At 39.6% G+C, this 15027-nt stretch overlaps 1 protein-coding gene across 1 annotated transcript; it reads left to right on the plus strand.

Annotated features, from left to right (window-relative positions):
* The first annotated feature begins 4599 nt into the window (after positions 1 to 4599).
* ube2l3a (ubiquitin-conjugating enzyme E2L 3a) lies at positions 4600 to 14909 on the plus strand. Its single transcript, XM_012849769.3, has 4 exons — positions 4600 to 4739; positions 7200 to 7295; positions 13877 to 14063; positions 14159 to 14909. Exons 1-4 carry the CDS (start codon positions 4713 to 4715, stop codon positions 14311 to 14313), a joined length of 465 nt encoding a protein of 154 aa, XP_012705223.1. The 5' UTR covers positions 4600 to 4712; the 3' UTR covers positions 14314 to 14909.
* The last annotated feature ends 118 nt before the right edge of the window (positions 14910 to 15027 follow it).

Here is a 15027-nt window from a genome sequence, read left to right on the forward strand (position 1 = left end):
GTCCGAAACAGGTTGGGATGACAGAATGAGTTTCCATGGTGATAGAACACAAAAAACAGCCATTAGGTTGAATCAGAGTCACGTACCAATCAATAGATAGCATATATATATATATATATATATATATATATATATATATATATATATATATATATATTTAATTTAATTTAATTTACAGAATACATATCAAATCCTTATGGCTGTCAATCCAATTAATTGTCCCATGAAGTAGCAATTAAGTCTATCAGGCAGTGACCTTGATCATTTGGATAACAATTGAACAATAATAGAGGTTTTTGTGTTTGCACACCTGAAGAAAATATCAGTTGTCATATAGGATTGTAAATGACATTATGAATAAAAACATTTATATTCATCCATCCATCCAGCCATGGGTATTAGTTGCATCAAATAACGGAGGGTACAGATCACAGAGATATAGACCTGGTCCCTCTGCTGCTGTGAAGAGAGCACAGCAGTGTGTGCACTTTCTGTGTTGGACGAGAGGACCAAACCTCCCCCCTTCCATCCTCACCACTCACTAAAGAGGGACAATAGAGTGCATACTGACCAGCTGCATCGCTGTCTGGTGTGAGGCCTGCAGTGCCTCAGACTGGAAATATATAGAGAGAGTGGTGAGGACCACAGAAAGACTCATCGGGACAGTGCTTCCCTCCATTCATGACGCTGCTCACAGACGCTGCACGACAAGGGCTCAGACAAATATGAAAGACCCCTTCCACCCCCACCATGGACTGTTCACCCTGGTGCCCTCTCACAAAAGGTTCAACAGCTTCAAATGCAGAATAACCAGATTCCACAACAGCTTCGTTCCACACTTGATAAGTCTGCTAAACATCCAATAACCCCCTCCCTCCCCCCACATACAAAACTACTCACTTTACATGATCTCTGTGAACCTACATAGTAACATTACCATTATGCTATGGTCCATTTATTGTTGCAATACATCCTGCTGCTACATAGACTTGCTCAACTCATATGATCTTACACATAACTTTTTTGTACATTTATCATGTTTCCCTTTTGTCTTCTGTTTTTTTTACTCAGACCCTTGCAACAAAGTTTTGCTCAAATGTACATTGTGTGTGTGCAGTGGAATTGCAATAAAGTCTGTCTATGCAAAGTGTCCCATCAGAAAAATGCACATGCTGGGCCAGTGTTAAAGAGTCTTAAACGAGGCATACAATGGAAATCAGAACTTTTCTTTGACAAGATTCCATTTTATCAGGTGAAAACACATTTGGCACAGTTTTGGCACATTTGGCTAAATTATGCCCAAATCACATCTCCGCCTGGCCAACTGCCCACTAAAACCTTTATGGAACAAATATACTCTGGCTGATTAACTCCAAATGTGCTACAGTTATAGTCCAGATGTGTATCTGTAAAATCTGGGGCTTCTCCTGCGTTTTTAAAAGGGTTTTCTTGGTGTTTTGTAATGTTTATTTAGAAGTGTGGTTAAAAACAAAAAATATATTTTTTTAATGTATTCACTCACCAATAAATCAGGCAGAGTAACAGCTGCAGTTCCTCATAACTGTGGAGCTGTATTTGATTGTTGTGTGTGCTCTTAAAAACCGCCTTAACAGGTTTAAGACTATTAGGAGCCGGACTGATGAGTTAAAGCAGATGTTAGAGGCCTGCATTGGCTGCACAAATTGTAGTGTTTTGAAGCTTCAGCCAACGATATGGACGAACTTGTCAAAAAATTTGCCATCGTACATCAGTTTTTGTGAGGACATGTGTGCAAACCATGACCTTTTGCACACACAGCAACAATAAACCATGGTTCCACTCATATTTGAGGAAGCTGCATCAGACCCAAGAATAGGCTCACAGCAGCGAGGAGCCGACCCTCAAGCAGGCCAGAAACAAACTTGCCAAGGAGATCAGGGCAGCCAGAGATGCTACAGCGAGAAGCTAAAAGACAGCCTCTCAGCACACAACCCTACAGCAGATTTGAGGAGCCTGAAATAAACAGTAAGTACAGCTCCTCGGTTTTACACTGTGCAGTTTTGTTTCGACCAGCCCCGTTTCCTCTGTAAAGAAGTCTGCAAGAAATGGTAAACAAAAAATAAATTCATCCATTTTCTAACACATCCATCCCTTGTGGGGTCACAAGGTGTGCTGGTGCCTATCTCCAGCTGTCAATGAGCGAGAGGCGGGGTACACCCTGGACAGGTCACCAGTCTATCGCAGAGACAAACAACCATTCTCGCACACACTCACACCTAAGAGGCCAATTAACCTAACAGTCATGTTTTTTGGACTGTGGAAGGAAGTCAGAGTACCCAGAGAGAACCCACACATGCACAGGGAGAACATGCAAACTCCATGCAGAAAGACTAAGTTCAACGGTAGGACTTGAACCCAGGACCTTGTAGCTGCAAAGGCAAAAGCGCTACCCATTACAACACTATGCAACCCCCTCCCCCCAAAAAATCAGTCATTATAAATAAAAACAGAAATAAAAGAAATTGTAAAATTGTATATGCAAGATTGTCTTGAATATTTTTCAATGATAAAATAATCCACCAGGTTAAATATCTGGATCACAGATCATCTTAAACTAATAATTAAATAAGGTGTGTGTGTGTGTGTGTGTGTGTGAGAGAGAGAGTGCGTGCGTGCGTGCGTGCGTGCGTGTCTGCGTGCGTGTTTGAGGACTAAAGCTTGACAATAGACAAACATTATGGCCATTGTGAGGGCATTTTGGAAGGTCCTCACAATGCAAATTGGGCTAATGCTTAGGTTTAGGGCTAAGGTGTGGATTGGGTTTAGGTTAGGGTTAGGTATGTACCTGTGTGCCCTAAACGTTAGGTTCAGGGTTAGTGCATAGAAAACAATAGAAAATTAATGGAAGTACAAGACTGTTTTGAACTCAGACCCGGGAGTGTTCAAAGAGGATGCTGATCTGGAGGAATACACATCATCTGTGCTGTCCTACATTCACTTTTGGCACTGATGCTGTCCTTCCCACGAAGACATTTAGAATGTTTCCTAACTAGACTGCCACTTTGGGTCCCTGAGCAAGACCCTTAGCCCCAGATTGCTCCCCGGGTGCTGTGATAGCTGCCCACTGCTCCCTAAGGGATGGGTTAAACGCAGAAGACAAATTTCATTGGAATGTACAATTGCAATGACAAATAAATTTCTTCTTCATATATATATATATATATATATATATATATATATATATATATATATATATATATATATATATATATATATATATATATATATATATGTAAAATTAACATCCTCCACAAGGTGACTGGACTTAGTCTAAGAAGTAGGACAAGGATTTTGGGCAAGCTTAAAGTGGAGTCACTTCTCTTCTTCAGAAGGAGTCAGTTCAGTTGGCTCAGGAATCTATTTGGATGCCTCATGAGCACATTCCTTTGATGGTTTCCTGGCCCGTCCCACTTTAGGATATCCCCTTTATTACATATAATAATGACAAATCTATTCAAAGCAAAGAGAGTTGAAGACCAGCTCCCCTACATAATGTTGTTTGAGACAGGGTAAACGCAGACCTCCAAAAGTCAACCTATGCTGTTAATAGTGTGAAATCTCTGAAATCTCTTTATTTTCCAATCACGCTTGCAATAAACTCACTGACTAAATAAATAAAAATAAAGATTATGGGTTTGAACACATTTAGGACATTTTTATTATTATTTACTTCTGTGTGACAGTCTTTAGGTAAGCCAGCATTTCTTGAATAATTTTACTATCAACATTTTCTCTGTTGCTTTTATTCTGTTTTTACAATTTATTAGTTATGCACATTCTCTGGCCGATCATTTCAATCAACCTAATTAGCTTCTTCAGGGAAATCTATTGCCAGATGAATTTACTGTATTTGAGGGATCTCTTGGCCTTTTTCAACAACTAACTCAAAGAAGCGAGGGCTTCCTACTTTTCTAACCTGCTTTCTAAGCACAAAGGTAAACCTAAGTTAATATGATTAGGTCACGTTATTGTTCCTTCTCCACCTACTGTTATTATTCAAATACAAATTCTGGTCCAATCTTAAATCTCACTTTATTACTGATTTAACTCCCTTAGCTCCTTTCTCTTTCTACGTTGTCTTTCTTTCTCTTTTCCAATTTCTTTGTGTATAAGTTATTTTATATGCTTTACTTTCTCCCATTCAGAATCATGCATGTACACTGAAGCTCCTTGTATATTTTCTGCAATTGTACGTGTAACAGCCATTTGTGCTATTATCACTTCCCATTTATTTTAGATTATATACTTTGTCAATGAAATAAATCATATTTCTTTAACTGAGGACAGACAAAAAAAATCATTTATTTTCCCTATGTTGACAAAGCCAGAAACGTGAGAGGTTAAAGCTCTCCTAACACCTATAAAAAATAAAGAAAATCATTAAAAACCCATGCTCACCTTGTATATTTCAAGAAAACTTGGGTTGAAAGTGATGTAATTTATAAAATATTCAGTTTTCGGTTTGCTGTGTTTTGTGTGTGTTTAAATATGTCTTTTTAAGTTTCAATTTCCACTGTACTGGTCTCATGTTTCTTTCGCCTGTTGCCTTCCGGGCCGGTAGGGGGCGGCACGTCACCGAGACGCCGCCTTCTCTGCCGCTTCAAACTAAACTCCACAGAAGTCGAGGACGGAGTCACGGAAAGAAACAGGAAGAAGACGAACTCGACAGCACAATGACTTCAACCAGGAGACTAGGCAAGGTAAAACGAACAATACCGAATTAATCCGTTTTATTTTACTTCTAGACGTTTTAAACAACTTGTTGTGGCTTCCTATGTGGAGCTACAGAGTCGGTGGAGATAAAAAACCGGTCGAGTGTTTGTCGCCGACAAAATGAAAGGAGAATGACGTCCGACGGACGGGGACTGAGCGGAGAGGAGAGCGTAAAGGCTGACGGGGTGTGATTCAGCACTCTCGGGGAGCTGTCAGAGAACACGCCGAGGCGTTTGGAGCGAGCCGAATGAAGCTAGCGGGTTGTTGGAGCCGCTGTCACCGTGTAACGACGCTCGCAGCCGGGGAGAAAACATGGAGACCGTGGGGCTGGGGCGTGACGTCAGATCTCATCAGAACCTCCGAGCAGCTATGATCCGTCAATAATCCAGACAGTAGAAAAACCACAGCATTAGTTGGTTAATACAGGGGTAATTAGAAAACAAACAAAGGGCCAGTTAACCATTCGGTTATATGCCTACATATGATTAAAGTTTCTCATCATATATTGAAACAAACGTGAATAGTATAAATGTTAAGAATCGAAAACGGTGATTAGAATGATTCTCTTTAGCGTAATTTAACAGATGAGAGAAGTAAATGGTGAGGTATTAGGAAATGTATTGATTTGACATCCTTTTTGTGCATTTTCTAACAAACAGTAAGATTGCTTTCGTTAAAATTGTACTTAAGCTAATGATGCTTACTCAGGCTTTGTGTTGTTAAACCCAAAAGTGAAACTCAATGATTTGGCAGGAGGGGACCAAAGAAGATTGAAAGTTACCAAAAGTGTGATTTAAAGAAAAGATTTCAGGGAACATATTGAAAAAAGCTACGTGGTAAAAGAAAAGGGAATTTAATTATTTTTATGGAGTAAACCTTGAAGTGAGTGCCCCATCAGATGAATGATCCTGAATCAGTTTTTTTTATGCATGTATGCGTATTATTTTAATCTTCATTTTCTTTTTTTTTTCTTTTTTTTTTTTTTGCCTTTGACGGTTGATGACTTTATGTAAAAAAAATTTTTTTTACTTTTTTTTCATATAAGCATATCTGATTAGAGGCCTTGTTCTGAAGCTTTCAGTTTCATCTGGACACATTTGGTTTTGATTTAAAGCACAGGGTGTAGTTCTTGCCTTCAGGAATTCCCCCATGTGTAACCATTGCCCCGAATTCCCCAAACTATCCAGTTTACTTATAAAATAGCACTGCAACGGATTAAACGTAATTATTCGTTGGGTGATCATTCAGGAACAAGGAAGCACAGGATTTATATATTTGGGGGGGGAGGGCATAAAATATTGGAAAGAATAAGGCTCTATCATGATTTTAAAGGTGCTCTTGATACTTTGGTTTTGTTGAATATTATGTAGATGAACATATTTTCTAAAAACTTGAGCCCGTTTTTTAAGGCTTGTATAGGAAACATTTTTACTTATGTCTATTTTTTTGTTTTAAATGTAATTCTTTCCCAATCTTAAATGTCTTTTTCTTGTTTATTTCGAGCACATAACTTTATCTCAAATATATAGCAAATATATTCTTATTCAGTAGTGTTATTTAATAAATTTTGCAACACAACCAAGAGATAATCTGTCTTTCGGTCTGTTATGTAGAGGGTTGATGATATAATGGCGACGTTCTGCCAGGAGCTGATTAGAATGCTGAACTGAAGATAAACCATAAACTCATTGCATCTCTGCCATCTGTCTGCGAAGAGACATTTAGTTCCAACCATTCATCTTTTCCTGCTCATCGGGGCGGGATTACTTTAGGACCTGCTTTGACAATCTTATGATTTAAATTTAAGGTACCATATGCCCCTTGTGTCCTGGGAATCCACTGGGATCCCACAGAATGAGCTGGAGAGTCGTAGGATGGACGGAGTAACTGAAGTAATTGTCTTTAATGTGCACCTATGTGGTGATGTGGCCCTGGCAAATTATATTTACCTGCTGGAGGTTGGTCAGAAACCTCCTGGTATAATCAGATCATAAATCTGTCATATTTCATAAGACGAAGCTGGCCCAAACAGGAGTCAGAACCACTACCAATAGAAATGGGCAGTAGTATAAAATCCTCAGGACTTAGTACACAAATAAATGATAAATGAGAGTGGGACATTTTTATCAGCATTTTGATCCAAAATAATTACCAAGAGACGAAAACTGGCATTCAAGATTTGCATCCGTGTAGAAAAAGGATTTGTTTACAATCATGATGTTATAACGCCACGTTTGTATAAAATTCATGTGACAGCTATTAGAAAAAGGAGTGTGGGTTTAGATCTCAGTCTGAGCTCTTTCCAAGAAAACTACATTTCCTGTTTGACAGACTTATATTACACAGTTCCAAATAAGAATTACATGGTTCTCTGGTTTTCCATGCTTGTGTATGGACTCCCCTTGCAGATTCTTTGCAGTGTTTTAAATGTGTGCGTCTTGTTGCAGGAGCTCGATGACATGCGCAAATCTGGAATGAAGCATTTCCGGAACATTCAGGTGGATGAGTCGAATATTTTGACCTGGCAGGGACTCATTGTACCCGTAAGTACTGAACCCCCCCCCCCCCCCCCCCCCCCCCCTCCCTCCCCCCATTTAAAGTAATGCTATTTAGGCGCAACATTAGCGCTTTCATCTGTGCGCCCAATCTCAAGAATCATTTATTGTCACTGCCTGTTACCGTGGTGACATTTTTTCTGGGACATACTCCGTCTTAGGGTACACGCAATAGACAACAATGGGTACAGGTAATAACACGATCGTTATGGGTGACTTACTGTGTACCTGTGTTAGCAGCTGTTGAGCAGGAAAGAAAACCCACTTTTAGATCAATAATTTGTTTCTGATAAAATGCACACTTATTTCATGTCTTCAGCTATCTGATCACCTTCAGATCCGGTCCTCTAATCTGTGTACCTGCTAATGTCTGGTTCTGTCGCAGCATCCACAGTAACTGATTCCTTCACATTCTTGTTCTCGGTGCCCCTCTGAACGTTGCTGTTCTCCACATACCTTCAGTAGCAATACGCCCAGTGTGCTTGCATAGAAACACCTAGTCTGACCATAGAACAGCTGAACATCTAAATTGTTCAAGCCTAGGTATTAAGATAAGATTTTTAAGCATTTGCATACTTTAAGAACTGCAGCGCATTAACTGTGTAGTCTTTACTACTTTTCATTTTCTGCTTTTATTGGCCAACCTACAGTAGATGTAAAGCAGCTTCCTCCACTTCAGGCAAATGTACACAGAGAAAAGAAAGTATCGACATTTAACCTATGTTAATCAGTCATCCTTCAGTGGAATGCTGCTCGTCATGAGGTCAGATTACATATTTCTTCAACAGTTACCATGCTTGTTCAGAAAGCACCGTCGCTGTTTATTACTGAGTTATTACACCTCATTCAGTTCTACATAAAACTATGAAAACCTTCAGATTTCTGTTGTTTCAAACTACTGCACATGTACACTGTTCACGTTTTCTCACTTAGTGTTGTGGCTTTTAAAGGATATGACTCAGCAGATGAGTTAGCTGATATGCATTAGCTAGTTAGCTGTTGACTATTACATACAGGCTCTTAAAAATGGGACCGTTTTTGATATTTCTGGTCAGATTTTCTAAGAGGAAGTTTTACAGTGCTGTGGGGACCATTAAAGCGTCATTATCCTCTAAAACTTGGTTTAATATAATTATTGTATGTTGTTCATAGGGATGTACCGATCCACATTTTTTCACTTCCGAGCCGATACCAGAATTTGGGTATCTGCCGGTATTGATACTTTTCCGATATCAGCCCTCTTTTTGCTTTAATGTAATTCTCATCATATTGTTGATATTTTTTTAATGGGTTGTAATGAGCTCCTTTCTACCGGCAGGTATGACGTGTATGAATGCAAGCATGTGTCCCTAAATACAATTTAGGAATTAGTGTAAACTCTCAAAAGAAGTCAGAAAAACAGCGTTGACAAGAAAAGTCCCACCCTGAAAACAAATGCAACCGTACGGGTTTCAAATTGACTGTATTTCCATAAAGGGTAAACTTCCCTGCTGTTCAAGAATTTAACCTTTAACTTTGTTTTAATCACTCGTGATTTCATTATTTTAAATTCTACTTTAGTTTTGTCTTTTTACCCTCTTAATTGTAGCAATTTGAGATATGTAAACCACATATAAAGTGGATTAAAAAAAAAAAACGATCTAACGCTCCCCGCTTCAATTAAAATAAAATAGGTTGCTTCATGTGATCAGCACAAATAAAGTATACTGACAACAAACCATAGGCTTTCAAATATTATAAAGAAATGCTGTAAGGGGGTTACTGTGAATGTTAAGTGTAAACATTCACGGTAACGCCATGATAAACCCTTAAATGTGTATGGAATGACTCCAGAGGTGATTCCTACCGCCTGCTTCCACATACTCGTGTGTACTTATCCTCTGGACGTCCACCGACATGTTTGCACAACCTAGCTAGATTTTTCTCAGCAGATTTAACTGTTTTATGAGTGACGGCGAGCTGATTCACCGAGCTGCTCCAAGCATTAAGTAACAAACTGTTTAATACTTACACTTGTTTGTCGGTTGCACTTTATGTTCAACAAGGATTGATGTCCGTCTCACAAAGCTATTCTCTTGAATAATAATCTCATTAATAAAAACAAGTCAAATTTCTTGTTTCAAAAAGTCCTTGTTTACAAACATATTTACCTACAGGCCATTTTTGTTGCTTGTGGTTAATGCGGAGAAAAGTCTAAATTAAATCACAATTATGGTTGAAATATATAGCAAATTGGATTTTTTTTTTTTTTTGCAAAACCGTACAGCCTAATATCGTCACTTTTATTATCACAATAAATTATACAAAATATCATAAAACGTCTACGTCCATATTGCCCATCTTTATCTTTTAATGTTTCACCGTTGGAACCAAGCTGGACATTTTCAGCTGGGAGGGACTTGGAGGCGAAAGGAACGTGCCGGAAGCTATAAATTCATGGTTCTTAGTTTTATATAGCAGAACGAGGGATCAGGGAGTGGCGTGTAGCCCAGTTTTGTTTGCTTTGCGTCATAAAAACCCTGTTGGCTCGAAATTGTCCTGCAAACAGCTTTTGTTGACTCTTGTTGCTCACTTTAATGAAGTATTAACACAAATCCTGCATTTTAAAAGCAGCAAGCCGATCTTTCAGTTATTAATCTTTTCCCTAGATAAAAGTGGGATGAGATGGAATGAACACCAGAGCAGACGCTAAATGAGATTTCAGCAGCAGGTTTTAGGGTTTTAAGCTATTTCCCACCTTTTGTCTTGACCATCAAGGGAAGGGTTTCTCTTAAAGCAAATTCCAAAGGATTTGAACCGCACAGAATTGTTTTTGTTTTTTTTTTTTTTTGTTTTTTTTTTTGCTTTTTGTCCCCCTTGAATGTTTTAAGATCATTAAATAAATGTTGATAAAAAAAAATCTAAGTTAATACCATAAGTTTCAAATTTATATTTTCTTTCACTGAAGGGGAAAAAAGCTAATTTCCCTTTTGTTTGTGCTTCATTAGCAGCAACAGGTGTTTGAGATACCAGGGAATGAGTCTTTAACATCGCTGTGGATGAACTGTGGTCCAGCCTTCTTTGCAGTATTGTTTTTCAATTAGCCACATTGAAGGGTTATCAGCCTGATTAAGGTTATCCAGGTTTCAACTAGATTACTAAAAAGCCTTTATTTCCTGAGCCATGAGGGGCTGGACTGTTGTTCTTCATATCATGATCCTGCTTTGTGACAGAGGTGTGTTGGAGTTTAATTTATGAACTGCTGGCTGAACATTCTCAGTCAGCATTCCTGACAGAGAGCAGAATTTATTGGTCCTTCAAATAATAGTAAGCTGAGGAGATCCTGAAGCAGCAAAGCATCCACGACACTGTAATCCCAACCTTTGACTGTTGGTGTGATGATCTTTTTCTAAAGTTAGTTTTAGCTAAAACATGATACCTACCATCCAGAAAGTTCCACTTTTCTCTTGTCAGTCTATTGGAAATTATCCCATCATTTAGATGTTTTTTTGCTTATTCTGAGCGGGACCTTTATGATCTTTATGAAGAGGGAATGCTATTACGCATGGTTTTAAGTTATTTCATATTTAATAAACAACTCTCCGTCTCTTAGGTATTATCTGGTGTAATTCAGCCCAAATAGCTGATATTAGGACAATAGTTGAAAGATAAAAAGAAGCTAAATTAAAGAACTATGTACACAAAGAAACGAAAGGACAAATACAATAGTTGAAAACCATCATCAATGTTTAAAGAATACGGAATGAGGTTAAATTAGCTTAACTTATTTAGAACATTTGATGTGTTTCAACCCATTCACAATGCAAATCTGAATTATATAAAACATTATTGAGGAAATAACATTTCAAAGAATTATTTGCTAAGTAGAAACCAATAGCCTTTAGTACACTTGATTTTATTAGTTCAATTATTTCTCCAGGAAGCTAGATGGTGCTGTAGTGATCAGCTTGATGTAAAGCTACACAAAACACCATTAAATCAGCATTAATCTTCCCTATTAATTATGTGCTAACGCTCGTAGCACTATTGAACAATGGCGGAATGAAACGAGACAAACATGTTTAAGTGAATCGTAGTTGAGTTTATTTGGGCCGTAGCACTAATGTTATCTGGGAAGCTAATAGCGCTATGCTAGCGGATATTCTGTGCTAATTAAAAAAGGTTTTTAAGCTCTATTTGGTCATAGTGAGCAGACCGGAAAACACAAACATTAATATTCCATCGTTGTATAAAACCCTTCTGGAAATAAAGTTTGTTATAACTGTAAAAACACACTCAAACACATCAGAAAAGTTGAGAACGCTAGCAAGAGCTAGCCTGTTAGCTCCAGATCTTTTTCCCTTGGTAAAAGCTTAAACCAAAACAGTAAAAACCATTTTGAAAGTAACCCATTTTAAACTTCCCCGCCAAACTCTGCCAAACCTCAGCCTTTGTGTCTGTGGGGTTGACTTTGGGCATCCAGTTGGAAGCAGTATGAAGCTTGTTGTCTGGTTGTGGCGACAGGGCAGCCGGGATGAAAGCAGCTTAGGCCAGTTGGTCTGTGAATCCCGGCCTGGGATCAAAAGGGTCCTCCCTGTATCTCCGGTAGTCTGCGTTCGGCCTGTGAATGGGGGGTTGCAGTGTGGGGTATCTGCACTCCTACAGGATAGTGGCTCAGCTCTAAGGTCAGCTTTCTCCTGCACCACTTAGACAGACCACCGCTGATTTGACTTCCTGATTTGAACTCAGCTTGGTCGACCCTACAGATGCTTGTGAGTCTCTGAGCCCCATGCGTTCTGCATGGGTGGCTGGTCTCCCCGGTGCGAACCACTCGTCACGAGTGGCCACAGGCAAAGAGGAAAATGTGAGAAGGGGGCTTAGCTTTGTTGTGGTGCCCCCCACTGTGATGGGGGTCTGCTGCTTCTCACTTTCAGTGGCTTTAAACTTAGTCTGATTTTTATCCTCCATGGCTGATTGCATAACAGAGCGCACGCTTTGTAGTTAATTTTCAGAAGGCCTGGATTTGACTCGCATCATCCATGTGCGTTTCTGTCACTTAATGATGTCAGAGGTAAAAGCTGTTTGAAATCGGCACAGCAGTCCAAAGCTCCTTTCCTCCCCATGATAGAGTTCTGACTGTTGATCCAACAAAAGGTCCAGGATCTAGGAGCAATAATTAAAGGTATTACAGTTTTTTAATGCATCGATCAGATAGAGTAGCGTGAGGTGTTGCATTTTGAGATCTTTTATACCCCGTTTCCACTACCCCTTTTTAACCGAGCCGAGACCAGTCCGAGCTCGGTAACTGAGATAACTATCGAGTGTAAATGGAACGCAAACTGAACTGAACCGTGCCAGACACAACCGGACTGAGATAAATGCAGACCAGTTCCATGTGTGGGCTCGGCCTGTTTATTTTCTGGTCTGGTTCTCTAATAACAAAGAGCGCATGAGCAGACCGCGTCATCTCCTTACAGCCAGCTGACATTTCAGACATTCATAAAATATTAGCTTCCCTATCGTGACACGATTTCCAGAGATGATTCTGCTTAGCAGTGTGATGAACTTCAGCGTCTGTCGTTGTTTCCTGCGTCTGTAAATCCTTATTAGACGTTCGTTTGTCTTATCCACTTCCCAAAAGGCGACTCTATCAAGTAAATTTACCAAAAGTTGCCGTCTTCGCCTGACCCTCCGCAAATAACAAAATATAACCAAACATAACTTCCTGAATGTTACAGGCGGCGCCATTTTTATTTGCTTGATTTCCTCCTTCAATCCTAGACTGCAGTAGTACCGCAGATCGTCACTAGGAGGCGAGGAAACCAAGGAACCGAGATAGCGTGGTGTGTAAACGGTCGTCAGAACCAAGCTCGGCTTGGTTAACTGATCCAAGCTCGGACCGAGCTTGGCATAGATCGGTTTAACAAGGGTAGTGGACATGGGGCTTTAGTCGACTTCATGTTTTAAAACAGGTTCTGTTTAAAGCTGCAGTAGTAACCTTTGTATGAATGTATACTTCATATGTTTGTCAAAACTGTCTCTACGTCCTGACAGTAAAATATGAGGCATAATCTGTGAAAAAAATCAAGCTCTGGTTCCTCTCAGTGGTCCGTCTGCCATTTGCAGAAATACACCGTTCAGACCAGGCTGTGGCTTGTGAGTTCAAATCCAGCTTTCCTAAAATAATGGTTTGTTCACGATTTAACACTAGGGGCAAATAAATGGTCACCTAGGTTGACTTGGATAGTCTTTCTTCCCCTTATAAATAACATGATTAGTTGAATTTACTCCAGTTATATAGTCTACAGTATATAGTGAAATCTGTATATGGAGAACTGAGGCAAAAATAGTAAACAAGACAAAACATGAGTTTTCACATACCAAAATATATATGTATAGATGTTTTAGAAAGGATTTAAATGCCGTGGAAACTGAAATGGCTGAACAAAAATCTCCAGTAAGCTCCTGGAAGAACACAGTGATCATTTTCATAGTCCTTTCACTTAGTGGGTGAAAACGGTTTTAGGGACCTCATAAATGACGTTCTCATTAAAATCTGCTTATCCTCTTCTTTTTTTCCCCCCCTCAAGGACTGTCCTCCATACGACAAAGGAGCCTTTCGGATTGAGATCATCTTCCCCGCAGAGTATCCCTTCAAGCCCCCCAAGATCACCTTCAAGACGAAGATTTACCATCCCAACATCGACGAGAAGGGCCAGGTGTGCCTGCCCATCATCAGTGTGGAGAACTGGAAGCCGGCTACAAAAACCTGCCAAGGCGAGTAGAGCAAGCAGCAGCTGAACGCTCACAGCTCCTCTGCTACTGACAGTGGAGCTCTCTAACACGTTGTCTTGTTGTTTGCCGCCTCACAGTGATTCAGTGTCTGATCTCTTTGGTGAACGCCCCCCAGCCGGAGCACCCGCTGAGGGCGGACCTGGCCGAGGAGTTCACTAAGGACCGCGCAAAGTTCATGAAGAACGCCGAAGAGTTCACAAAGAAACACAGTGAAAAGCGACCTGTGGACTGATGACACAATACTGACCCGCGCCTGTTAGCCTCCTTTCTGTTTCCTGATCGAAGAACCCAGCCTGACTCTCTCTCTCTTCTTAGCCCCGCGTTCTACAAAGATGCCCCATTCTTGTGTACCTGCAATGTTTAGCACTCTCCAACCAATCTTTAATAGAGGCTTGTGTTTCTGTTTCACTTTACCAAAAAAAAAAAAAAGCAGGACTTTTTGGTGAGTTGGCAGCTTCTGGCCTCTAGGTGTCATCTTTTGGTTGTTTTTGACTTCTTTCTACTGATTTCTTTTTAGAAAAAACACAAATTGTTTGAGGTGGCATCTTGAAGGGTAAATTAAACAATAAAAAGTGCTTTTCTTAGTGCTTACTTAAATGTTGAATGTTCTCTCAGATTACACAGTTCTTTTTCACAGCTTATTAAGCTTTCTTCCTTTCTCATTGTTTCTTTCTCATATGCCACTAGTTTGAATGAAGACAGAATTTAAGGACAAAGCCCAGATCTAAAACAAAGATAGTGACCAACACTCCCAACGTTCAGTCGTCATTTAAACAATTATTTTGTATTTTAAGGGGAAAAAATTCCTAAATAAAATATTTCCACCTCTTCTGGCTTCCTCACAAAGTCAAATTCAGGTCTGGAGAAATGGTTCAAACACATAATCTGTGATTGCTGCTCAGGTAAAGAGGTCTTGAATTCATGTCTGGTGAAGAGTTGCAATGTT

This window comes from Fundulus heteroclitus, chromosome 8 (assembly GCF_011125445.2).
Source record: "Fundulus heteroclitus isolate FHET01 chromosome 8, MU-UCD_Fhet_4.1, whole genome shotgun sequence".
NCBI lineage: Eukaryota > Metazoa > Chordata > Actinopteri > Cyprinodontiformes > Fundulidae > Fundulus > Fundulus heteroclitus.

Coding starts and splice junctions, on each gene's coding strand:
- ube2l3a (XM_012849769.3), top strand. CDS start 4,713: ATGACTTCAACCAGGAGACTAGGCAAG. Junction 7,296..13,876: donor GGCAGGGACTCATTGTACCC/GTAAGTACTGAA, acceptor CCCCCCCTCAAG/GACTGTCCTCCATACGACAA. Junction 14,064..14,158: donor GGCTACAAAAACCTGCCAAG/GCGAGTAGAGCA, acceptor GCCGCCTCACAG/TGATTCAGTGTCTGATCTCT.